Genomic DNA, 27,634 nt, shown 5'->3' on the forward strand with positions numbered 1-27,634 from the left:
CTTCCAGCCAAGACAATGGCAACAACAGGTGAAACAAGATATACACAAAGCAAACTTTCTACTTCATAATTATCAGCTAGATACATTGCATTCGGAAAGTATTCAATTTTTCTACATTTTGTTACGTTATAGCCTTATTCTAAAAATGATGAATTTTTTTTTTCCCCCTCATCAATCAATACAAAATACCCCATAATGACAAAGAAAAACAGGTTTTTAGAAAGCAAATGTATATATGAAAAAAAGGGAAATATCACATTTACATAAGTATTCAGACCCTTTACTCAGTACTTTGTTGAAGTACCTTTGGCAGCGATTACAGCTTCAAGTCTTCTTAGGTATGGCAGTACAAGCTTGGCACACCTGTATTTTGGGAGTTTCTCCCATTATTTTATGCAGATCCTCTCAAGCTCTGTAAGGTTGGATGGGGAGCGTCACTGCACAGCTATATTCAGGTCTCTCCAGAGATGTTCGATCTCGACATTCTGAGACTTGTCCCGAAGCCACTCCTGCGTTGTCTTGGCTGTGTGTCTAGGGTCGTTGTCCTGTTCGCCCCAGTCTGAGCGCTCTAGAGCAGGTTTTCATCAAGGATCTCTCTATACTTTGCTCCGTTCACCTTTGCCTCAATCCTGACTAGCCTCTCAGTCCCTGCCGTTAAAAACATCCCCACAGCATGATGATGCCACCACCATGCTTCACCGTGGGGATGGTGCCAGGTTTCTTCCAGACTTGACGCTTGGCATTCAGGCCAAATAGTTCAATTTTGGTTTCCTCAGACCAGAGAATCTTGTTTCTCATGGTCTGATAGTCTTTAGCTGCCTTACGGCAAATTACAAGCGGGCTGTTACTGAGGAGTGGCTTCCGTCTGGCCACTCAACCATAAAGGCCTGATTGGTGGAGTGCTGCAGAGATGGTCGTCCTTCTGGAAGGTTCTCCCATCTCCACAGAAGAACTCTGGAGTCTCTGTCAGAGGGACCATGGGGTTCTTTGTCACCTCTCTGATCAAGACCCTTCTCCCTCCCCCGATTGCTCAATTTGGCCTGCCGGCCAGCTCGAGGAGGGATCTTCAGCCATTTAAGAATGATAGAGGCCACTGTGTTCTTGGGGACCTTCAATGCTGCACACATGTTCGTGTACCCTTCCCCAGATCTGTGCCTTGACACAATCCTGTCTCTGAGCTCTACGGAAAAATTATTTGACCTCATGGATTGGTTTTTGCTCTGACATGCACTGTCAACTGTAGGACCATATAAAGACAGGTGTGTGCCTTTCCAAATCATGTCTAATCAATTGAATTTACCACAGCTGGACTCCAATCAAGTTATAGAAACATCTCAATGATGATCAATGGAAACAGGATGCACCTGAGCACAATTTCGAGTCTCATAGCAAAAGGTCTGAATACGTACAGTTGAAGTCAGAAAGTTTACATACACTTAGGTTGGAGTCATTGAAACTTGTTTTTCAACCACTCCACACATTTCTTGTTAACAAACTATAGTTTTGGCAAGTTGGTTAGGACATCTACTTTGTGCATGACAATGCATTTTCCTAACAGTTGTTTACAGACAGATTAGTTCACTTATAATTCACTGTTTCACAACTCCAGGGGTCAGAAGTTTACATACACTAAGTTGACTGTGCCTTTAAACATCATGGAACATTCCAGAAAATTATGTCATGGCTTTAGAAGCTTCTGAAAAGCAAATTGACATCATTTGATTCAATTGGATGTGTACCTCTGGATGTATTTCAAGGCCTACCTTCAAACTCAGTGCCTCTTTGCTTGACATCATGGGGAAATCAAAAGAAACCAGCCAAGACCTCAGAAAAAAAATTGAGACCCCCACAAGTCTGGTTCCTCCTTCAAAACGCCTGAAGGTTAAAAAAAAGTGCAAATCAATCCCAGAACAACAGCAAAGGAAATTGTGAAGATGCTGGAGTAAACAGGTACAAAATAATCTATATCCACAGTAAAATGAGTCCTATATCGACAAAACCTGAAAGGCTGCTCAGCAAGGAAGAAGCCAACTACTCCAAAACCACCATAAAAAAACTGACTACGGTTTGCAACTGCACATGGGGACAATATCATACTTTTTGGAGAAATGTCCTCTGATCTGATGAAACAAAAATAGAGCTATTTGGCCATAATGACCATCGTTATGTTTGGAGGAAAAAGGGGGATGCTTGCAAGCTGAAGAACACCATCCCAACAGTGAAGCACGGGAGTGAGAGCATCATGTTGTGGGAGTGCTTTGCTGCAGGAGGGTCTGGTGCACTTCACAAAATAGATGGCATCATGACACAGGAAAATTATGTGGATATATTGCAGCAACATCTCAAGACATCAGTCAGGAAGTTAAAGCTTGGTTGCAAATGGGTCTTCCAAATGGACAATGACCCCACGCATACCCCCAAAGTTGTGTCAAAATGGCTTAAGGACAACAAAGTCAAGGTATTAGAGTGGCCATCACAAAGCCCTGACCTCAATCCTACAGAAGATTTGTGGGCAGTACTGAAAAAGTGTGTGCGAGCAAGGAGGCCTAGAAACTTGACTCAGTTACACCAGCTCTGTCAGGAGGAATGGGCCAAAATTCACCCAACTTACTGTGGGAAGCTTGTGGGAAGCTTGTGGAAGGCTACCCGAAACGTTTGACCCAGGTTAAACAATTTAAAGGAAATGCTACCAAATACTAATTGAGTGTATGTAAACTTCTGACACACTGGGAATGTGATAAATAAATCACTCTCCCAACTATTATTCTGACATTTCACATTCTTAAAATAAAGTGGTGATCCTAACTGACCTAAGACGGGGCATTTTTACTAGGATTAAATATCAGGAATTGTGAAAAACTGAGTTTTACTGTATTTAGCTAAGCAAACAAAATATCCACAAAGAAACAGTTTTACTTCATAACTATCAGCTAGCTAAATGTGAATCGTAATAATGTAGCTAATCAGATAGTTTAATAGGGAAACATATCATAAAAATAATATTATGCTAGATTTATTAACATATCAAGATAAAATATTGTAGTCAGGCAACATATGAAATGTTAAGACAATTTCTCCTTCCGAAGTCAGCTCAAAGGGCAGCTCAAATAATGGCTGCCCTTGACTTCAATACATGTTTCATCATTTTATACGTGGCTGCATCATATTTCTTTGCATACTTTCAGTTGAAGCTTGCAAACAGAGCACACATTCTGGAAGTGCCCTTTGTGCTCCGTTTCACATACTTTGATTTGGACTCCTCCTCTGACCCTCATGTGCTCCAATTTGCATGATTGGAGCACAGTAGTGTGCATTTTGAGAAACACCCATGCTCTTACTACCTTGCTATCACTCTATGACCTATCACTCTATGACCTATCACTGTTGACATGAAGGTCAATGGACATAAAGCTCCATAACATCCAGTTTATCACCTTACCCATCCAATTTGCTACATAGTTCATGGGGATAGTTCATGAAAAACAGCACCAAATTCATATACTGTAGCTGCCAAACTTTACAAGGGTCTCAATAACTGTTCGTTGGGAGGTTTATGTGGGCGGTTACTTATTCAAGCGTTACTGTCATAGGCAGTTACTACACAATACCCAACCACAAAAAGTCTAGCTCGTAGGCTTGTAGAGAGAGTGTATAACAATAATTATGAGGGGACATGGTAAGAATGGGATAAATATGTTGGACACGCTCAAAAGATTAGCATTATTTTTAAAGGGTAAGACAATAAATCAGATGATCATTTCCATTAATGTTTAAGTTTTCGGTTCACAACGCGCTCCATCAAACCAATATGAGTGTGCACCTGGAGCACATGAAAGCATGCGACAGTGACATTATTTCATCTCAAACCTACTGACATGCCAACTCAACCTCAATTAATATAATAAGACATTATAGGTCCATCTGAGATTATGATTATGTTGCTCTGCTGCCTGAGACAACACAGAAACATGCCATACATTTGGAACATGGAGGCGTTAAGTGCCTTGACTAGCAGCCTTTGGGTTGCCAGTTCATCTCTCATATTGCAAAGCCCCTGTTTCAAATGAGCAACCTTCTGGTTAATGGTCCACTACATTACATTGTCTATACAAAACAGAAAAAAGTGCGTAAGAATAGGGAATTCATGTAAAAACAGCACAACAACCCCACAATGTCAGTCCTCATGGTCATCAGTCCGCTTGTCCCAGGCCCTCCTTGAGACTCAGCAAATTCAATGACCCTGTGAGTCTCTCTGGGTGAACATCTGGCTTCTAATTAGCAGTTACCTTGAGGCAGGTGAGCCATTGATGATGGGCGAGTCCATAGAGAGAAGGGTCTAGTCTCCTGCGAGGACAACTGTGTGTGCTGGGCCGGGCTCCAGTTATCACTGACCTCTACCTGCCTCAAAAGCTACTCCCTACGGGGAGACAGCTTCTGAGGTAATAAGAGATGCTATCATGTGTGTCAGGGAAGGGGAGAGTAGACGACCTGCTGGGAGTCCACATGCAGATCTATCATCTCGTTAGCGTGTTGCATTTATAATTCACAAGCATGCAGGGTTGCATGTGTAATTAAGTTGTGCATCCACACAACTCTATGACGACGCTATGACTCAGAAAACCAGATGGCTTTTACACCGCTCTACAGGAAATTCTCCTGAGATTTCAGTCAAGGCGACCATTTTGGTTCTGAAGGCAAGTGGATTTATCGACTCATTTCTCTAATACACCAACTATAGATAAACATAACATTCATTTCGCTAATATTTTACAAGGAATGAATCAGAATGAAAATACTATTCTGCAAAAGAAAGTAATACAATCAAACCAAATGAAAATTTTTAAAAGGGCATCTTATTGAATAACATTAATGATTGCCAGCAAATGCCAAAGTACGCCACTCGACCCGGAGAGGATTGTACAAGGATCCAGTTTTCATTGATTAGCAATTATCTTTCTTTTCGATTTGAACTTGTCATGACAGAAGCATAACATTAAATATAAACAATATAAGGCAATTAACATGAAGTGAAGCAGTTGGGAAAAGGCAGTATAATGTGCTTACGGGAGGCTCAGACTGCAATAGAGCAGACAAAGGCCTGTCTCTCTCTCTTTTCTCTCTCACTCTTTTCTCTCTTTCTCTCTCCATTTTTTTCTCTCTGAGGAGGAGACTTGGGGGAGAGAGAGTCCCTCTGGAGTGGGCAATCAAGGGAAAGGAACTGACAAAAAGCCTTTCTCAGGGAAATCAGCCGGAACTGATTGCTCTTTTCAATCAGGTATATTAAGTGTGCAGACTCCAGCCGTTTGTAGATGAGCTTGTGATTATTCTAATGTCTGAACCCCCTCCTCCTCATCACACCCCCCCACCTTCTGACCAGCCAACCCCCGTTTTCCCCCACGGCCCTTGATGCAACAAGCAGAAATTTGCAGGCTCAGGGCCTCTGGCTGTACAGGATGAATAGGTCACCTGGCCTCACCTCAGCTACAGATCACAACAGAAGGTGGCGGTAGTCATCGCAGAGGCGAGGGGTCTACTTCAGCTGAAAATAATGAGTCAAATAATGATTCAACACAACATTTTTCAAGTTGTAGTGGTGGTGGGACAAGCAGGGGGAGGTTCAAACTGTAATAGCTTGTCAGAAATAAGTTGGGTGGCACAGAGAGAAAGTGATGGTGGAGACAGGATTATAGAGAGAGGAAGTGAAGGGGGAGACGGAGATAAAGAGATATGAAGTGATGGGGAGACATGGATAAAGATGAAGTGATGGGGAGACAGGGATAAAGATGAAGTGATGGGGAGACAGGGATAAAGATGGATGAAGTGATGGGGAGACAGGGATACAAATGAAGTGATGGGGAGACGGGGATAAAGAGAGAGGAAGTGATGGGGAGACGGAAAAAGATGAAGTGATGGGGAGACAGGGATGAAGATGGATGAAGAGATGGGGAGACGGGGATAAAGATGGATGAAGTGATGGGGGAGACAGGGATACAAAGGAAGTGATGGGGAGACGGGGATAAAGATGGATGAAGTGATGGGGGAGACAGGGATACAAAGGAAGTGACGGGGAGACGGGGATAAAGAGAGATGAAGTGATGGGGGAGACAGGGATAAAGATGGATGAAGTGATGGGGGAGACAGGGATAAAGATGGATGAAGTGATGGGGAGACAGGGATAAAGATGGATGAAGTGATGGGGAGACAGGGATAAAGATGGATGAAGTGATGGGGGAGACAGGGATAAAGATGGATGAAGTGATGGGGAGACAGGGATAAAGATGGGTGAAGTGATGGGGAGACAGGGATAAAGATGTATGAAGTGATGGGGAGACATGGATAAAGATGGATGAAGTGATGGGGAGACAGGGATAAAGATGGGTGAAGTGATGGGGGAGACGGGGCTAAAGATACAGGAAGTGATGGGGGAGACAGGGCTAAAAATACAGGAAGTGATGGGGGAGACGGGGCTAAAGAGAGAGGAAGAGATGGGGGAGACGGGGTTGAAGAGAGGAAGAGATGGGGGAGACGGGGATAAAGTGAGAGGAAGAGAAGGGGAGACGGGGATAAAGTGAGAGGAAGAGATGGGGGAGACGGGGATAAAGTGAGAGGAAGAGATGGGGAGACGGGGATAAAGTGAGAGGAAGAGATGGGAGAGAAGGGGTTGAAGAAAGAGGAAGAGATGGGGGAGACAGGGTTGAAGAGAGAGAAAGAGATGGGGAGACAGGGTTGAAGAGAGAGGAAGAGATGGGGGAGACAGGGTTGAAGAGAGAGGAAGAGATGGGGAGACGGGGATAAAGTGAGAAGAAGAGATGGGGGGACAGGGTTGAAGAGAGAGGAAGAGATGGGGGAGACAGGGTTGAAGAGAGAGGAAGAGATGGGGGATACGGGGACAAAGAGAGATGAAGAGATAGGGTTGAAGAGATAGGAAGAGATGGGGAGACAGGGTTGAAGAGAGAGGAAGTGATGGGGGAGACAGGGATAAAGAGAGGAAGAGATGGGGGAGACAGGGATAAAGAGAGATGAAGAGATGGGGGAGATGGGGATAAAGTGAGAGGAAGAGATGGGGGAGACAGGATTGAAGAGAGAGAAAGTGGTGGGGGAGACAGTGATAAAAAGAGAGGAGGTGATGGGGATAAAGAGAGATGACGTGATGGGGGATAAAGGGAGAGTAAGTGGAATCCAAGATACACATTTCCATTCCAGCATGCTGCCGGCCATGGGCCAAGTAGAAAAATAATAACAAAAGGAGAAACTAGAAAGTTATTTTAGTGGAGACGAGGAAACAAAGTGGCTCTAATGCACTGTAGCGATGAAGGAGAGAGAGATGCCTAACAGAGAGGAGAATGAGAGATGACAACTAGATATTGCTTGGGGTTAGGGTGAACAGTGTACTCAGTTAAGGAAGCAATCTTTTTCCCATGTTCTTATACCAATTTACCTGACAGGAGACCAAAAAGCCTTGTAAAAGATCTGGAAGAAGTCTATAAATTATTCAGATGGGCCCCGTTGTTCTACACAAGCGTTACAGCTCCTCCAGACTCGTATCAAGCTAACGCGTGGCCCAGACATCGTGGTGTTCCAGCCTTGTGTTCCAGCCTCAAAGGGTTCTCTGATTAAATGAGCTTTAGTGAGACTAGACAGCTGCGATTTGAGCTTCTTTGTTTTGGTCCTCTCCGGCATCTCAAAAAGCCCTTAAAAGCACCCGAAAACAACAGAATAAAACTTGAGCGCTGGTGACCAAAGAGGTCTCTCTTTGGTACGGGGAAAAGGAAAATGAGAAGACACTATGCATTTTCTTTTAAAACAAAGATCATTGTGTCATGTTTCTTGTTGGAGTGAGAGACGGTGCATTTTTTGTTAGAGTGGGTGACTCAATCATCTAATTCCTTTTGGCTTCACCTGTGGAGGCGAACTTCTGTCAAAACTGAAGAAACACATCACTTCATGATTCAAACCAATGCTGTCTGGCTGACCAATAGGGACAATAACAAAATGAAATTATTTCTCTCTCGGTATGGAATCATCTGCTCTTAAAGGTCCAATGCAGACGTTTTTACATCAATATCAAATCATTTATATGTAGCAATTAAGTACCTTCCTGTGATTGTTTTCAATCACTTAGAAAATAGCAATTTCTCAAGGAATTTTGTTAGGACTGTCTGGGTGTGGTTAGAGTGGGGAATTTCAAATATTTTACTGAGTTACAGTTCATATAAGGAAATCAGTCAAATGAAATAAATGATAAATAAATGAATACCTTAAAAACAAAGTAGGGCGTGGATCAGAAAACCAGTCAGTATCTGGTGTGACCACCATTTGTCTCATGCAGTGCTTCATCTCTTCTGCATAGCGTTGATCAGGCTGTTGATTGTGGCCTGTGGAATGTTGTCCCACTCCCCTTCAATGGATGTGCGAAGTTGCTGGAGCAAACCACTCGCCCACAAGACACCATACACAATGTCTGCCATTTTCCTGTTAGAGTTGAAACTGGGATTCAACCGTGAAGAGCACACTTCTCCAGCCTGCCAGTGGCTATCGAAGGTGAGTATTTGCCAACTGAAGTCAATTTTGTGCGCAACATTTGAGAGAAACAGGCTTTTTGTGTGTATGGAAGGTACATTTCTGGCATCTTATATTTTATCTCTTGAAACATGGGACCAACATGTTGTCGTATCAGTAAATTAACTAAATTACCACCTGTTGATGTCACCAGGCAGGCCAAAACTCCACCCCACCAAAACAGGGTGAAATGTCAGGCGGTCTTTTCGAACAGCACTTACACTAAAATGGTATTATCATAATTTTCACAATTTCAATTTCCAACCTCAGTGTAGAAATAAAAATGTATATATATATATATATATATATATATATATATATATATATATATATATATATATATATATATATATATATATCTATCACACACAGGGAAATCACATGTTTGACTGTACTGGGCCTTTAAATGGCTAGTTTTCTTGGTTTTACCCTAAAATGTCCATGGATAATAAGGTTATCGTGTTGTATATCACGTTTGACCTATTATTAAAATACAGGGTCTACGGAAAGCACTGTGAGGTAAACAGTTTTATAGCTCATATATCCTTCTCCTTGGTGTTATGTCTGTGTTGTCCACTGGTGTTTGCCATAATGAATTGAGTCAACCAATGGCTTATCAGTCTCACCCAATTGAACTAACAAGCATGCACAAGAATTGATTGTCCCTGAAAGGACTTGAATGAGTTGATACACGTTGACAGTTTGAGCCGTACACTAATCCATCTATATCCATAATGAAGACTGGTTCTGGTCCACTTCAACAATAGCTGCCTCACTGCGTCATTCGAGCACATAATTAGCGGGAATTCGATTAAATAACCAAATAGGAAACTAACAAAGTAAATACGCCTCTGGGGATTCTCCACCAAATACTTGAGAATGAAATGAACTTATTGACAGGCAGTCAGACAAACAAGTCTATTCCCAGACAATGAGGCAGCAAATGCTTACTTGCCAGATTGCATAGGGAGACTAACTTTCATACGTGTCAGATAAATAACTTCATTCAAAGGTGGGAACAATGTAGCATGTTTACTCGAGGTAATTACGCCGCTTGAGCTGTAAATACACCACTTCTGCATGACAAATGGCAGCCATGTTCTCTTATTCTCAACACCAATCCACAATGGCAGATAGACAATAATGCCTAGGGCATTAAGCCACCGTTCTGTCCTGTCATCCACACCATGCCTCCCATCCGGCCTGTTAACCTGTCCTGGTGGTCATCTTGGAACGCATACAAATCCCTTGTGCTCTATTAAAGTCCTTCTCCCATTGGCCACTGAAACTGCTGCCATATACCATCCATTTTGAATCAGACGGGGCCCTCATCCTGAACAGAATAATATTTCCGATTTTTACTACACAAATCAAATCAAAGTTTATTTGTCACGTGCTCCGAATACAACAGGTGAGTAGACCTTACAGTGAAATGCTTACTTCCAGGCTCTAACCAACAGTGCAAAAAAGGTATTTAGTGAACAATAGATAAGTAAAGAAATGAAAACAACAGTAAAAAATACAGTGAAAAATAACAATAACGAGGCTATAAACAGGCTGATTGAGGTAGTACGTAAACGTAGATATGGTTAAATGGACTATGCATAGATGATGAACAGAGAGTAGCAGTAGCGTAAAGGAGGGGTTGGCGAGTGGTGGGTTGCGGGACACAGTGCACATAGCCCGTTTAGCCAATGTGCGGGTGCACTGGTTGTTCGGGCCAATTGAGGTAGTATGTACATGAATGTATAGTTAAAGTGACTATGCATGATACACAGAGAGTAGCAGCAGCGTAAAAAGAGGGGTTGGGGGGGGGGGCACAATGCAAATAGTATGGGTAGCCATTTGATTGCCTGTTCAGGAGTCTTATGGCTTGGGGGTAAAAACTGTTGACAAGCCTTTTTGTCCTAGACTTGGCACTCCGGCACAGCTTGCCATAGGGTAGTAATGCAACCAGTCAGGATGCTCTCGATGTTGCAGCTGTAGAACCTTTAGAGGATCTGAGGATCCATGCCAAATCTTTCAGTTTCCTGAGGGGGAATAGGATTTGTCGTGCCCTCTTCACGACTGTCTTGGTGTGTTGGACCATTCTAGTTTGTTGTTGATGTGGACACCAAGGAACTTGAAGCTCTCAACCTGCTCCACTACAGCCCCGTCGATGAGAATGGGGGTGTGCTCGGTCCACCTTTTCCTGTAGTGCACAATAGTCTCCTTAGTCTTGGTTACGGTGAGGAATAGGTTGTTATTCTGGCACCACCCGGACAGGTCTCTGACCTCCTCCCTATAGGCTGTCTCATCATTGTCGGTGATCAGGCATACCACTGTTGTGTTGTCTGCAAACTTAATGATGGTGTTGTAATTGTGCCTGGCCATGCAGTCGTTGGTGAACAGGGAGTACAGGAGGGGACTGAGCACGCACCCCTGAGGGGCTCAAGCATTGAGGATCAGCGTGGCATTTGTGTTGCTGCCTACCCTCACCACCTGGGTGCGGCCCGTCAAGAAGTCCATGAAGTCCAGTTGCAGAGAGTGGTTAAACACCAGGATCCTTAGCTTAGTGATGAGCTTTGAGGGCACTATGGTGTTGAACGCTGAGCTGTAGTCAATGAATAGCATTCTTACGTAGCTGTTCCTTTCTTCCAGGTGGGAAAGAGCAGTGTGGAGTGCAATAGCGATTGCATCATCTGTGGATCTGTTTGGATGGTATGCAAATTGAGTCTAGGTTTTCTGGGATAATGGTGTTGACGTGAGTCATTACCAGCCTTTCAAAGCACTTCATGGCTACGGACGTAGTCATTTAGGAAGGTTGCCTTTTTGTTCTTGGCCACAGGAACTATGGTGGTCTGCTTGAAACATGTTGGTTTTACAGACTCAATCAGGGACATGTTGAAAATGTCAGTAAGGACATCTGTCAGTTGGTCAGCACATGCCCGTCTGGCCCCGCAGCCTTGTGAATGTAGAGCGTGATCACACAGTCGTCCAGAACAGCTGATGTTCTCATTCATGCCTCAGTGTTGCTTGCCTCGAAGCGAGCATATAAGTGATTTAGCTCATCTGTTTGGCTCGTGTCACTGGGCAGCTTGCGGCTGTGCTTCCCTTTGTAGTCTGTAATAGTGTGCAAGCCCTGCCACATAAGACGAGCATCAGAGCCGGTGTAGCATTATTCAATGTTAGCCCTGTGTCGATGGTTCGTTGGAGGGCATAGCAGGATTTCTTATAAGCTTCCGGGTTAGAGTCCCGCACCTTGAAAGTGGCAGCTCTACCCTTAAGCTCAGTGCAAATGTTGCCTGTAATCCATGGCAGGGTATGTACGTACAGTCACTGTGGGGACGACGTCCTCGATGCACTTATTGATAAAGCCAGTGACTGATATGGTGTACTCCTCAATGCCATTGGAAGAATCCCGGAACATGTTCCAGTCTGTGACAGGAAAACCGTCCTGCATCTGCTTCACCTGACCACTTTTTTATAGACCGGGTCACTGGTGCTTCCTGCTTTAATTTGTGCTTGTAAGCCGGAATCAGGAGGATAGAAATGTGGTCGGATTTACCAAATGGTGTGCGAGGGAGAGCTTGTACACGTCTCTGTGTGTGGAGTACAGGTGATCTAGAATTTTTTTCCTCTGGCTGCACATTTAACATGTTGACAGAAATTATGTAGAACTGATTTAAGTTTCCCTGCATTAAAGTTTCTGGACACTAGGAGTGGTTTCCTGTTTGCTTATTTCCCTATACAGCTGACAGTGCGGTCTTAGTGCCAGCATCCGTCTGTGTTGGAAAATAAACAGCCATGAAAAGTATAGCTGAAAACTCTCTAGGCAAATAGTGTGGTCTGAATTTGATCACAATATACTCTACTTCAGGCAAGCAAAATCTAGAAACATCCTTAGATTTCGTGCACCAACTGTTGTTTACAAACATGCACAGACCGCTCCCCCGTCTTATCAGAGCGTGCTGTTCTATCTCGCAGGTGCAGCATGTATCCCGCTAGCTGAATATCTGTCATCATTTAGCCATAAGATATTACAGTTTTTGATGTCCCGTTGATAGGATATTCGTGATCGTACCTCGTCTAATTTATTGTCCAATGATTGCACGTTGGAGAGTAATATTGACGGTAATGGCAGTTATTTTACAAGGCACCCTGCTCTGTGTCCTCTGTACCTGCGTCTCTTCCTCTTGCCAACAACTGGGATGCAGGCCTTGTCAGGTGTTCGGACAATGTCCTGTGTGTCCTGCTTGTTGAAGAAAATTTTTTTGTCTAATCTGAGGTGAGGGATCGCTGTCCTGATATCCAGAAGCTCTTTGTCTAATCTGAGGTGAGGGATCGCTGTCCTGATATCCAGAAGCTCTTTGTCTAATCTGAGGTGAGGGATCGCTGTCCTGATATCCAGAAGCTCTTTGTCTAATCTGAGGTGAGGGATCGCTGTCCTGATATCCAGAAGCTCTTTGTCTAATCTGAGGTGAGGGATCGCTGTCCTGATATCCAGAAGCTCTTTGTCTAATCTGAGGTGAGGGATCGCTGTCCTGATATCCAGAAGCTCTTTGTCTAATCTGAGGTGAGGGATCGCTGTCCTGATATCCAGAAGCTCTTTGTCTAATCTGAGGTGAGGGATCGCTGTCCTGATATCCAGAAGCTCTTTGTCTAATCTGAGGTGAGGGATCGCTGTCCTGATATCCAGAAGCTCTTTGTCTAATCTGAGGTGAGGGATCGCTGTCCTGATATCCAGAAGCTCTTTGTCTAATCTGAGGTGAGGGATCGCTGTCCTGATATCCAGAAGCTCTTTGTCTAATCTGAGGTGAGGGATCGCTGTCCTGATATCCAGAAGCTCTTTGTCTAATCTGAGGTGAGGGATCGCTGTCCTGATATCCAGAAGGCTCTTTTTTGTGTAAGATACGGTTGCAGAAACATTATGTACAAAATAAGTTACACATATCGCAAAAAAACCCACAATTGGTTGGGTGCTCGTAAAACTGCTACCATTACTTCTGGGCCATTTGAATGGATTAAGAGGGGCTCTCTGGCCACAAGAATTAAGAGGGGCTCTCTAGCCATTAGGAAGTTTTATTCCATCGGATGCAACAGAACTAATTAAAGTATCTTAACCTTGTTTGGCCTAATCTCATGCGTCACTCTAGAAAACATGGGTGTGTCTAAATCAAGCTGTAAAATGCCTCGAAGCCTCCTGGTTTAAGCTCTAGCTCTCAAAAGAAGCGTTTAAAACAAGTCGGATAATGCTGGATCAATGTTATAATGCAGAGACAAAGCAAATACCATTGGCCAATTACAATTTGATTTAACCGGGGTTATATCGCTCAAAAGGAATTATGTTCGATTAGCGAGGATACTGGTGGGGGAGAAGGTAAATAAAATACTTTGATGAAAACACAAGCAAATAACATTTACATTTACATTTAAGTCATTTAGCAGACACTCTTATCCAGAGCGACTTACAAATTGGTGAATTCACCTTCTGACATCCAATAACATTATAGTTGTAATCAACAGCTTTCTTAATTGAAATGGAGCCAAGGAAGACACAGCTATAATATTTGGGCTTGTCGAGAGATTTCTATTGGTTACTAACAAAACACAATGCAGGGGGGTCAAAACAAGAAAATGAAGAAATGAAACATGTCAGTAAATTGGTAAAGGTGATATAACACCTAGAATGATTGCAGGTGTGGAGTAAATTGCATGTTTGTCAAAAATCTTTTGTGGTTTCCTGTGAGAGCGTCCAATTTCAAGAGGCAGATATTTCTGGGGAGGAATATATCTTGTTTGTTGAATATATAGTTTACTGTCTGCAAAGTCCAATAACAGCATGTTGCGCGATTCAAAACATGCAAGTATGACCTTAGCAGAAAACAACACGTTCTAATTACTCTCTGACTTTTCAGTGTGTTATACATCCATCTCTCACATCAGAATCTAAACTACTGTTAATGCCTCAGGAGTGTCCGTGTAGAATTATGGTTCAACCAGTGATACAGTGTCCATATAAGGACAGTGTCAACCATTATTTAAAGAGGACGGACTGCCTTACCTTTGCTAGCACTCTCCACATGCTGCAGCTCTTCAGGGAACCTCAGGATCTCCGGGTACTTCGCTTCACACTTCTCAGCCAGGAAGTGGAGCAGCGTTGTGTTTTGGTCGGCCGACTTAGTGTCTCGAAGCTGAGAGAGAGGTGAAGTCATGGGTGAGTCACGGCATTAGTTGTTCTTACCATTTAGAAAAAGCCCGAAGCAACTGACAACAGTGAGTGCATACATTATAGTATAGATGACCTCCAACCCACGACCCTGGCATTTCTAGCGCCATGCTCTTACCAACTGAGCCACGCAAGGACAGAATGTTCTTTGCATGTAAGAAAAGGCCACAACAATAACGGATCGGCATGAAACAGCCAACCATACATAACCATACAGAGAGCTGTTGGGGGAGGAGGCCATGTGTAAACGTTCAGCTCTCTTTCATTCACTCTTTCAGGAACCACCTTTAGCCTTCTTTGCTTTTGCCATATGACAGTGGCAGATAAAGATGCATTATATAGTTCAGTTTGTTAGTGGTCACATACATGTTTAGTGATATGATGGGCTGAGAGGCATTCTGATAAATATGCATAAAGGAACATGCATTGAGTAGACAACATTAAAAACACACATCAGTAAAACATGCATATCAAACAGAACTGGATAAAAAAAAAAGCTTTGAGAAAGGAAAAGTGAATGTGCTGGACTAGACTAATACAATTGGAGAGGAAAAGGCCAGTACACTGGCTGCTAGGAGCATATTCTCCATTGTGGTGCCTTAGAGACAACTGCACAAGCCTTTCAGAGATCCTACATGACCTTTCAATGAGGCGTTTGGGCTGGAGAGTAGGGGCAAGCCAAATCCCTTTCCTCCCCTCTCCCCCTCTTAAAACCCTGTCCAATTTTACAGCAATTGGCTCATTGATGCATTCATCCCTACAAGCAGTTCCTTGCTCGGTTCCCTCTCTCTACCAGAGTACATTAAATTTCCCCCTCACTCTTCTTTGGGGGCAGACTGAATGACTTTGGAAAATGCATTTCTGTCAAAATAGGAGAGCTATACCACCTTCTTGAGGCGGCAGGGTAGCCTAGTGGTTAGAGCGTTGTACTAGTAACCGGAAGGTTGCAAGTTCAAACCCCCGAGCTGACAAGGTCCAAATCTCTCGTTCTACCCCTGAACAGGCAGTTTACCCACTGTTCCTAGGCAGTCATTGAAAATAAGAATTTGTTCTTAACTGACTTGCCTGGTTAAATAAAGGTAAAATAAAATAAAATAAAAATTCTCCAGTAAATCACATTGGCTTTATTAAGTGTGGGTCGGCACTTCAAAATAAAGAATGTCAGATGGACTATGCTGCTGTTTACCCAGATTTCAGTTCATTTGTCCATTCACACATAGGATGACAGAGAAATTGGTCAATAAAGCTGCAACTATGTAACGTGTGTAAATAAAATGTTGTTTCTACAGTTATTTCTGTGTAGTTACATTAGGGTACCTTAAGTAAAGCTTTTAAGGCAAATTACTTATGGTAAAGTGTTACAGAATCTTACAACTATTGGATCAAACCACAGTATTTACCCATAAATATAATATATGTGTGTACTTTAAATATAAATATTTCAGCAGGACTGGGGAGGCAGAGTTGGGGGATTACCCACTGAGTAACATCTGTCGGGCTGCATCTCAGCAGCATTGAATCACACATCCACATGTCAGCGCAGTGCTGTAAGGTGTTTTAGCAGCTCCATAATAAATAGCTGTCTCGATAAAAATGACTATGACTTTGGCACTGGAAAACAGGTTATTTATTCACCCTTATTACTTAAGTTAATTCAGAGGCAATGTTCACTTTAATTACATCTATTCATTACATTGGACCCGTGTGTCAACCTCCCCCAAACATATATCATTCTTACACCACCTTTTCTGTCCTGAAGACGTAAACAAACGGAGATAACCTTTTCACGAATCTCGAGAACAAAGACTTTGAAAAGGAATTCAAAAGAGATAATGTCAAATGTAATGTCAAGTGGTATAGTACGCCTCTAAATGAATGAAACCCCACAAAGGTAGTCGACCAGACTGCAATCCCTAACTCTTCCTCCTTTTTTTCTGTTCCTCCCTCCCTCACAGAGATTGGAGGGAGAGGACAGGGGCTGGTGGGATGCATTAGGCAGGGGCACCGGTGCTGGCTGACCCCCCTCGCCCTCGCCGGCTCAAACAGATTGTTTTCTGTCAAGACTTGACTTCAAGAAGGCTGGTTTGAGGGGGTAGAAGAGAGAGAGGGAAATAAAAATAAAAAACACAACAAGATGGCTTCTATTATTAACCTCACAGAGCCGTGCCAAACTCTCAAGATTCTGGCAGACCTCCCCGGGAACAAATGTCTTGTAAGGTTACATTATCTTGATGTGTGGGGGAGCCAGCGGTTGACTAAGACAACAGGAAACCACATGATCATATCAGAGAGAAGAAATCTATTCATATTCCATTCTGCTTTGTCTTAAGAATGATCAAGAATACTCTTACTGTAGACTTATCATTGACAATGTACTTTTTTAAATCCTCAATCACAACAGAATGCATCCATTTTAGGACAATAAACAGCAGCAGATGTGGAATAGGGCTGTTGGAAGACTAACAAAAGTCATTGGCAACATTCCCAGCCCTTGCCCCTATCAGGGGAAGATTTCAAAGGGAGGGTGAGCAGAGTTGATTACACATAATACAATTGACCACTCTCTAGGACACAGACAATTACATGATTACAACAGACCAAGCATGTGGTTCAGTTCGCATGCTGACGCGTCAGGCTGTGATGAAAGGGCACACACATTGCCACTGATAGTTTAATGGTAACGAGTGTTAATGCAACAGGACATTATGCTTCTGCTCCAATAGCCATAGGATTATGATGATGAGCATCACCATCAGCACCTTTCCCATGGTCACATATCTGGCCATATCGCCGTATAAAGCAGCAATTTAACCCCACCAGCCTCAATTAAACACCTGCTAAGAGCACTTGTTATCCAGGAACGTCCTGTTGAAGCACACCATTTCTCTCTTCTCTATTTTACACCATCCCTCTCTTCTCTGTCACCGTCTACCTCTGCTCTCCGTCGCCACCCCTCTATCCTCTCCGTCGCCACCCCTCTATCCTCTCCGTCGCCACCCCTCTATCCTCTCCGTCGCCACCCCTCTATCCTCTCCGTCGCCACCCCTCTATCCTCTCCGTCGCCACCCCTCTATCCTCTCCGTCGCCACCCCTCTATCCTCTCCGTCGCCACCCCTCTATCCTCTCCGTCGCCACCCCTCTATCCTCTCTGTCGCCACACCTCTATCCTCTCTTCAGTTATCTTCTCTTGACTTCTCTGTTTTTTCCAATCTGTTGATATGTTGATAGCAGTTGGTCCCCTCATCTCAGTCATACTTTGTGCAGCCACCAATGTTGTCCTATCGCTAACAATCAAGGATTACTTGGAAAGATATGCATGGTGAGGGGAATCATCTATCATGGTGCTATGCAAACAATGGCCCCCATATTAAGATAATCACCAATTCAAAGGGCTCTGAGTGATCAATAAAGTATTTATCCTGGATAAGGCCTTTGTATCCTTTTCAAGGTGGAGGGGGCTTTCACGGGATTATACTGCAATTGTTCCCAGGTAAGAATTAATTGCGACGAAAGCCCAAACTCGAAAACCTGGGTGGGGGTGGATTGATTTATCCATTATGAAAGAATAATTCAGCAATTGCTCTACTGCGGTTTTTATCTATTTATCAAAGAGAGGAGCTTGCATGGTACACTGGGGGAAAAGCATCCTATCTCCAAACATGTATTAATTTGAAATGGCACTGTGTTCCAGCATCCATTAAATAAATCACTCCCAGTACCTCCCAGAGAGATTGGCTTCAAAGGCCAACATACAGAGAGACATGTCTCAACTGCAATCTCGCCAATGACAAAGCCTTTTCCAAACTCACAGAAAGAATCTCAAACCATTGGCAAGAAATGCAATAATCAAATCAGAAATATTAGATGGTTCCCTCCCAAATTATCCTTTCATCAAAGCCCGCTGTCTCCTTCGATACCTGGGCTCAATGCTTTGGACAAAATGGCAGGGAGGTCTTTCGTTATATTCTTTGATACAGTGCCTTCAGAAAGTTTTCAAACCCCTTGACTTTTTCCACATTTTGCTGTGTTACAGCCTGAATGTAATATTGATTTTACTCAGAATTTTGGTCACTGGCCTAGACACAATACCCCATAATGTCAAAGTGGATTTAAAAAAAATGAATTAACAACTAAAAGCTCCAATGTTTTAAGTCAATACATATTCAACTTCTGTGTTATGGCAAGCCTAAATATGTTCAGGAGTAAAAATGTGCTTAACAGGTCACAGTATAAGTTGCATGGACTCACTCTGTGTGCAATACTAGTGTTTAACATGATTTTTGAACGATTACCTCATCTCTGTGCCCCACATCTCTGAAAGTTATCTTTAGTAGAGCAGTGAACTTCAAATACAGATTCAACTACAAAGACTAGGGAAGTTAACCAAGGGCCCCTATTAGTAGATATTCAAAGCAGACATTGAATATCCCTTTGAGCATGGTAAAGTTATTCATTACACTTTGGATGGTGTAACAATACACCCAGTCACTACAAAGATACATGTGTCATTCCTAACTCAGTTGCCGGAGAGGAAGGAAACCACTCAGCGATTTCACCATTGTGACTTTAAAACAGTTAGAGTTTAATTGCAGTTACTCCACAATACTAACCTAATTGACAGAGTGAAAAGAAGGAAGCCTGTACAGAATAAAAACATTCAAAAACGTGCATCCCGTTCACAACAAGGCACTAAAGTAATATTGCATAAAATGTGGCAAATCAATCAACTTTTTGTCATGAATACAAATTGTTATGTTTGGGACAAATCTAATACAACACATGACTGGCTAAAAAATAAACAGAATGCACAGCACAGGAAAAATTATAGAGGAAAACTTGGTTCAGTCTGCTTTCCAACAGACACTGGGAGATTCATTCATCTTTCAGCAGGACAATAACCTAAAACACAAGGCCAAATCTACAATGGAGTTACTTACCAAGAAGACAGTGAATGTTCCTGAGTGCCGAGTTACAGTTTTGACTTAAATCTACTTGAAAATCTATGGGAAGGCCTGAAAACGGTTGTCTAACAATGATCAACAACCAATATGACAAAAGCTTGAATAATTCTGAAAAGAGTCCAGGTGTGGAAAGCTCTTTCAGACTTATCCAGAAAGACTGGATATCGCTGCCAAAGGTGCATCTACACAATATTGACTGAAGGGTATGACTACTTATGTAAATAAGATATTTATGCATTTCATTTTGAATAAATTAGCAAAAAATACATATTTTTATGGTTTCACTTTGTCATGATGGGGTATTGTGTCAAGATCAACTTAATCCATTTTGAATTCAGGCTGTAACAAAAACATGTGGAATAAGTCGTGGGGTATGAATACGTTCTGAAGGCCCTGTATACAAAGAGGGTTTGAACGGCAGCAGTGTGTGTGTGTACATGTCGCGTGTGTGTATGTGTGCATGTTGGTGCACGTGTGTGTACTTGCAAGCATGTGTGTGTGTGTGTGTGTTGACTGTTCATAAAGGATTGTGACACACTTTCCTGATCACAGGGAACTCTTGGTTTTCTTTCACATGACTCCTCATGTTTTCTTTTCAGATAGACCACATCTTCACTTTCCTGAGTCAATAGGAGTAGAAATGTAGCCCCAAAGTGAATAATCTTCAGCTTAAAATCAACTACTGCCTCTTTCTCCTAACGGTTAAATGGACCATCTGGGATAGGTACTCCAATCTTTTGAACGTCCAATAAATTATATACTGTACACTGAGTGTACAAAACTATGAGAACACCTTCCTAATATTGAGTTGCACTCAGAACAGCCTGCATTCATTGAGGCATGGACTATACAGGGTGTTGAAAGCGTTCCACAGGGATGCTGGCCCATGCTTCCCACAGTTGGTTCAAGTTGGCTGGATGTCCTCTTGATGGTGGACCATTCTTGATACAAACCAGTGCACCTGGCACTTACTACCATACCCAATCTTTTGTCTTGGCCATTCACCCTCTGAATGGCACACATAGACAATCCATGTCTCAAGGAATAAAAACACTACTTTAACCTGTCTCTTCCCCTTAATATACACTGATTGAAGTGGATTTAACAAGTGACATCGATAAGGGAACATAACTTTCACTTTGATTCACCTGGTCAGTCTGTGTCACGTGTCATACTCATTCCACAGAGGGCCAAGTGGCTGCGGCTTTTCGCTGCATCCTTGTACTTGATCGATGAATGAAGGTCACTAATTAGTAAGGAACTCCTCTCACGTGGTTGTCTAGGTCTTAATTGTAAGGAAAAACCAAAGACCCTCAGACACTAGGCCCTCTATGGAAGGAGTGTGACACCCCTGGTCAATGTCATGGAAAGAGCAGGTGATCTCAATGTTATGTACACTCATTGTATAGCCAATGATTATTGAAAAATATAAAATGTATAAATGCCTCATGAACATAGTTCCACTGTGGTTCCCATCACAACCCAACCCTTGATTTACTCAACTTTTTGTAATGTCTACAAAAAAAGTGTTGGGATACTCAATGTGTTGTTGTTTGAATCCCAGATTGCCCCTATAACAAGGGAGGCATCAGCAACGCTCCAGTGTAGATATCAAAACAAGACCAGCCGCTTGGCACTGGGGGAATGTAGCAGCACCCGAAACCTGATGGTGTTCTCTTAATTTAAACACAACTAAGTTCTGCTGTACCCCACACTCAGCCACTGGGTTGTTTACCATTCACTGCTCTCTCTCACACACACACACACACACACACACACACACACACACACACACACACACACACACACACACACACACACACACACACACAGGAGTGAGCAACAGTACATGCATAAAGATAATACATTTTAAAGACTTTCACCATTTCCATAAAGATGCAAGGTCTGCTCTGACGACCTCAGCAGGTTTAGTGCTTTCCACAGCTATCACCACCACAACAACTGAGGGCTTTGCACCAGCTAGGTCTTTGAACAGCAAATAATGCCTCTTACGTCTAGTACCCTCAAACATTTTGACGTAAGTAAATACAAAATACAAGTTTTCCTTAACACCCTGAACAGTACATTCTGAAAGTGAAAGAACATTGTCAGCAAACACACTTGCCAAGTATCAAGTTTCAGTCATCATGAACACTGCAGCAGACCTATTGTCTCAGCAAGATATATCTAGTTTAATTCAGAATTGTACAAATATGAACCCCTTTAGGTAACATTATATTACATTCATTATGAGAACCTACAGTGGTGGACAGAAGAGGTAAAGCGTACATGTTGATTGACCTTTGTTTCCATTGCATTGATAAAATGGGTTTCCATGGCCAAGCAGCCACACACAAGCCTAAGATCACCATGTGCAATGCCAAGCGTCGGCTGGAGCGGTGGAAAGCTTATTGGACTCTGGAGCAGTGGAAACGCTTCACCATCTGGCAGTCGGACGAACGAATCTGAGTTTGTTGGATGCCAGGAACACGTAACCTGCCTGAATGCATAGTGCCAACTGTAAAGCTTGGTGGAGGAGGAAAAATGGTCTAGGGCTGTTTTTCATGGATCGGGATGGGCCCCTTATTTTCGATGACGGGAAATCGTAACGCTATACAGCACACAATGGCATTCTAGACATTTATGAGCTTCCAACATTGTGGCAACAGTTTGGGGAAGGTCCTTTCCTCTTTTAGCATGACAATGTCCCCATGCATAAAGTGAGGTCCATACATAAATGGTTTGTCGAGATCGGTGTGGAAGAACTTGACTGAGCCCTGACCTCAACCCAATCGAACACCTTTGGGATTAATTAGAATGCTCAATAGAAAGAGTCAACATTACAGGGCTATAGCATTAGGTCCTGGAGAGCCTAAACAATTCAGATGTTTGTTTCTGGTAGTTATTTGCACTCATCTGGTGTCACAGGTCTAAATATGTCCCTGATTTGAATTATTTATTTTTTCATTGAACATTTACACTAGGCAAGTCAGTTGAAAACAAAATCTTATTTACAATGATGGCCTACCGGGGAACAGTGGGTTAACTGCATATACCTTGTCAGCTCAGGGATTTGCTCTAGCAACCTTCCGGTTACTGGCCCAGCGCTCTAACCACTAGGCTACCTGCCGTCCCAAATTACAGGGGAAAAATGTCAACCAGAAGAGTAACTGCCTCGAGGGACATATTTGAATAGGTTGGACAGCAACTTATGTCCATCCAGTCCCTTATACATTCTTAAAGCTGTCATCTCAACACACCCACAAACATTGTTTATATAGGCCCGGTTGTTGCTTATTGTTCTATATGCATCTGCCGTATAATTACAATTTATTTACCCCTTTCATCATCACCAGCAACCTCTCTCCAGAAATTAATTCTGGAATCTTGTTAGTTATTTATAGGCCAGATCATTAAAGTATATTAATATATGTGGACTGGCTGGTGCTACTGTTTGGCGCAGGCGGTGCCGCAACATAAAAGAGCTGTTTGGTACATTGGAAAGCACAAGAGAGCCCTAATAACTGAAAACATTCCTACTGATGCTGAAATATTTAAGTGGCAGTTATTATGCCCTACCTGTCTCTCTGCATCTCTAATGGTCATATACGTTATTGTTCCCTACCTGTCTCTCTACATCTCTAATGGACATAGAGGTTATTATGGCCTACCTGGCTCTCTGGGGTTCTAATGGGCATATAAATTATTATGGCCTACCTGGCTCTCTGGGGTTCTAATGGGCATAGAAGTTATTATGGCCTACCTGGCTCTCTGGGGTTCTAATGGGCATATATGTTATTATGGCCTACCTGGCTCTCTAGGGTTGTAATGGGCATATATGTTATTATGGCCTACCTGGCTCTCTGGGGTTCTAATGGGCATAGAAATTATTATGGCCTACCTGGCTCTCTAGGGTTGTAATGGGCATATATGTTATTATGGCCTACCTGGCTCTCTGGGGTTCTAATGGGCATAGAAGTTATTATGGCCTACCTGGCTCTCTGGGGTTCTAATGGGCATAGAAGTTATTATGGCCTACCAGGCTCTCTGGGGTTCTAATGGGCATATAAGTTATTATGGCCTACCTGGCTCTCTGGGGTTCTAATGGGCATAGAAGTTATTATGGTCTACCTGGCTCTCTGGGGTTCTAATGGACATAGAAGGTATTATGGTCTACCTGGCTCTCTGGGGTTCTAATGGGCATAGAAGGTATTATGGTCTACCTGGCTCTCTGGGGTTCTAATGGACATATACGTTATTATGGCCTACCTGTCTCTTTGCATGTCTAATGGTCATAGATATTATTATGCCCTACCTGTCTCTTTGCATGTCTAATGGCCATAGAAGTTATTATGCCCTACCTGTCTCTTTGCATGTCTAATGGTCATAGATGTTATTATGGCCTACCTGTCTCTTTGCATGTCTAATGGTCATAGATGTTATTATGGCCTACCTGTCTCTTTGCATGTCTAATGGCCATAGAAGTTATTATGCCCTACCTGTCTCTTTGCATGTCTAATGGTCATAGATGTTATTATGCCCTACCTGTCTCTTTGCATGTCTAATGGTCATATATGTTATTATGCCCTACCTGTCTCTTTGCATGTCTAATGGCCATATATGTTATTATGCTCTACCTGTCTCTTTGCATGTCTAATGATCATGCATGTTATTATGACCTACCTGGCTCTCTTGGTTTCTAATGGTCATAGAAGTTATTATAGCCTACCTGTATCTCTGCATGTCTAATGGTCATAGATGTTATTATGGCCTATCTATCTGAAGTTATTATAGCTCTCTGGGTTGCTAATGGTCATAGAAGTTAGTATGGCTCTCTGGGTTTCTAATGGTCATAGAAGTTAGTATGGCTCTCTGGGTTTCTAATGGTCATATAAGTTATTATGGCTCTCTGGGTTTCTAATGGTCATAGGAGTTATTATAGCTCTCTGGTTTCCTAATGGTCATAGAAGTTATTATAGCTCTCTGGTTTCCTAATGGTCATAGAAGTTATTATAGCTCTCTGGTTTGCTAATGGTCATAGAAGTTATTATAGCTCTCTGGTTTGCTAATGGTCATAGAAGTTATTATAGCTCTCTGGTTTGCTAATGGTCATAGAAGTTATTATAGCTCTCTGGTTTGCTAATGGTCATAGAAGTTATTATAGCTCTCTGGTTTGCTAATGGTCATAGAAGTTATTATAGCTCTCTGGTTTGCTAATGGTCATAGAAGATATTATAGCTCTCTGGTTTGCTAATGGTCATAGAAGTTATTATAGCTCTCTGGTTTGCTAATGGTCATAGAAGTGAAGGAGAAAAAACAAAAGTGACACACTGAGCTCGAGGTAATTTGACATCTTAGAAGTCATTCTACATGGATGTAGGGAATGCAAATATTACTGCTACATTAGTGAAATGATGTACTTCAACCTATTTCTGTCACTGTAATGACTGCCACCAAATCTAGAGTGTGTTGATTCTGATTCTTCTCTGGCTGGTCCACAGGTGTCCCTCATACAAACAAGATGCCCTGGGTTGGCAGAGTGGGTGGTAATTAGCTTAGCAGATGCCTATTGTCCAATGATAAATCATGCTGTCAATATATATTAGTGTACAAGAATAGGGCCAGGGCACACAGCGGTGTTTAAGAATGACATGCAGTCCGCACACTGGGGCATGTTACAGGGGAAGCATGTAGTCCTATATTAAAACACAGCTGTGTATAAAATGGAGCAAAGAGCTGCGGCCCCCTGCTGAATTGTGGACACACCAGTCTTTACAAAATAAAAAAAGGAAGATGCTGGCACAGTCCCATGTATAAGGAGTCTGGAGAGAAATACTGTGCCAGCCAAGTGTGTGTGTGTTTACATGTTGTCCTACCTTGTGTTTGTGTGTGTGCGCCAATATCTCCACTTCAGTGCATAAGAAACTTGTTCCATATTGATTACCCACTGTGACTGCCATGCTGCTGGAACTGCATGTTGTGAGAGCTAATTAGCACTACCCACCTCTGCAACCCCATTCCAACAATATTCTTGCCATATAAACACCGCAGTCAGCCATGCCTACACACACACTCACAAATGTGAGCACAAACACACACTTTCATTAGATGAGGACCAATCATCTGCTCACATAGGGTAAAAATCACAATTTAATTTAATACATTTTAATTTGTTTTTTTTTGTTACACCCCAAACTGTCATTACCACATGCAAACGTGCATCTATGCTCTTCTCATCTGATAGCTCAGATCAGCAGTATGCTGTGGGAAAGGACAAGAATCAGAGAGTAGTACATTTCATATCAAATGTTCAAGGTCTGGGCCCAGTGAATTATACAATACAACAGCACTCTACATAATCAAACACCAGCCTCAGCAAATAACACAGTGAATTAACACAGTCTGGTTATAGTTGACAGCTACACATGGTTATGCATCTGCTTGTCATGTCCTGAAATAACATCAGCAGTTTAAGTACACTAAAGGACAAAACTAAAGTATCAACTGGTACCTGATTCCCACTGTAGGGTGGACCCAAAACGTACTGTGTTGGCTCAGTAGTGTGAAAAGGGCACAATAATAAACAACTTCTCAGATAGCTAATGGATTCCAGCTCCCCTCACAATGCTATGCTGGGAATATCTGCCATCTTGGCTATTTTTCATAATTTCTGTTAATGAGATAAAGAGGTGTCCAGGCTCTTTAACCTTGGGCCAAAGCAGGGCTGCAGGCCTGGGGTGGAGGAGGAGGCTAGACAGCCACTGGCATCTACTGAGCACAGTGCAGTTTATAGACAGCCACTGACATCTACTGAGCACAGTGCAGTTCCTAGACAGCCACTGGCATCTACTGAGCACAGTGCAGTTCCTAGACAGACACTGGCATCTACTGAGCACAGTGCAGTTCCTAGACAGACACTGGCATCTACTGAGCACAGTGCAGTTCCTAGACAGCCACTGGCATCTACTGAGCACAGTGCAGTTCCTAGACAGACACTGGCATCTACTGAGCATAGTGCAGTTCCTAGACAGCCACTGACATCTACTGAGCACAGTGCAGTTCCTAGACAGCCACTGGCATCTACTGAGCACAGTGCAGTTCCTAGACAGCCACTGACATCTACTGAGCACAGTGCAGTTCCTAGACAGACACTGACATCTACTGAGCACAGTGCAGTTCCTAGACAGACACTGACATCTACTGAGCACAGTGCAGTTCCTAGACAGACACTGACATCTACTGAGCACAGTGCAGTTCCTAGACAGCCACTGACATCTATGCACAGTGCAGTTCCTAGACAGCCACTGACATCTACTGAGCATAGTGCAGTTCCTAGACAGACACTGGCATCTACTGAGCATAGTGCAGTTCCTAGACAGCCACTGGCATCTACTGAGCACAGTGCAGTTCCTAGACAGCCACTGGCATCTACTGAGCACAGTGCAGTTCCTAGACAGCCACTGACATCTACTGAGCACAGTGCAGTTCGTAGACAGCCACTGACATCTATGCACAGTGCAGTTCCTAGACAGCCACTGACATCTACTGAGCATAGTGCAGTTCGTAGACAGCCACTGACATCTACTGAGCATAGTGCAGTTCGTAGACAGCCACTGACATCTACTGCGCACAGTGCAGTTTATAGACAGCCACTGACATCTACTGAGCACAATGCAGTTTGTAGACAGCCACTGACATCTACTGAGCACAGTGCAGTTCGTAGACAGCCACTGACATCTATGCACAGTGCAGTTCGTAGACAGCCACTGACATCTATGCACAATGCAGTTCGTAGACAGCCACTGACATCTATGCACAATGCAGTTCGTAGACAGCCACTGACATCTACTGAGCACTGTGCAGTTCGCTCCCTTTACGCGGTGAAACGCTTTGGTTTCCAGTGATT

The 27,634-nt window shown here is 43.0% G+C and overlaps 1 protein-coding gene across 5 annotated transcripts in view; it reads right to left on the reverse strand.

Annotated features, from left to right (window-relative positions):
• Window positions 1-27,634, reverse strand: part of LOC135526552 (protein diaphanous homolog 2-like) — a 728,420-nt gene that overhangs the window by 271,004 nt on the left and 429,782 nt on the right. For all 5 annotated transcript variants that reach the window (XM_064955040.1, XM_064955039.1, XM_064955041.1 and 2 more), the window contains one exon: window positions 14,603-14,732. In XM_064955040.1, the coding sequence (XP_064811112.1) occupies window positions 14,603-14,732 (130 nt within the window). The remainder of the gene's footprint in view (window positions 1-14,602; window positions 14,733-27,634) is intronic.

This window comes from Oncorhynchus masou, chromosome 32 (genome assembly GCF_036934945.1).
Source record: "Oncorhynchus masou masou isolate Uvic2021 chromosome 32, UVic_Omas_1.1, whole genome shotgun sequence".
NCBI lineage: Eukaryota > Metazoa > Chordata > Actinopteri > Salmoniformes > Salmonidae > Oncorhynchus > Oncorhynchus masou.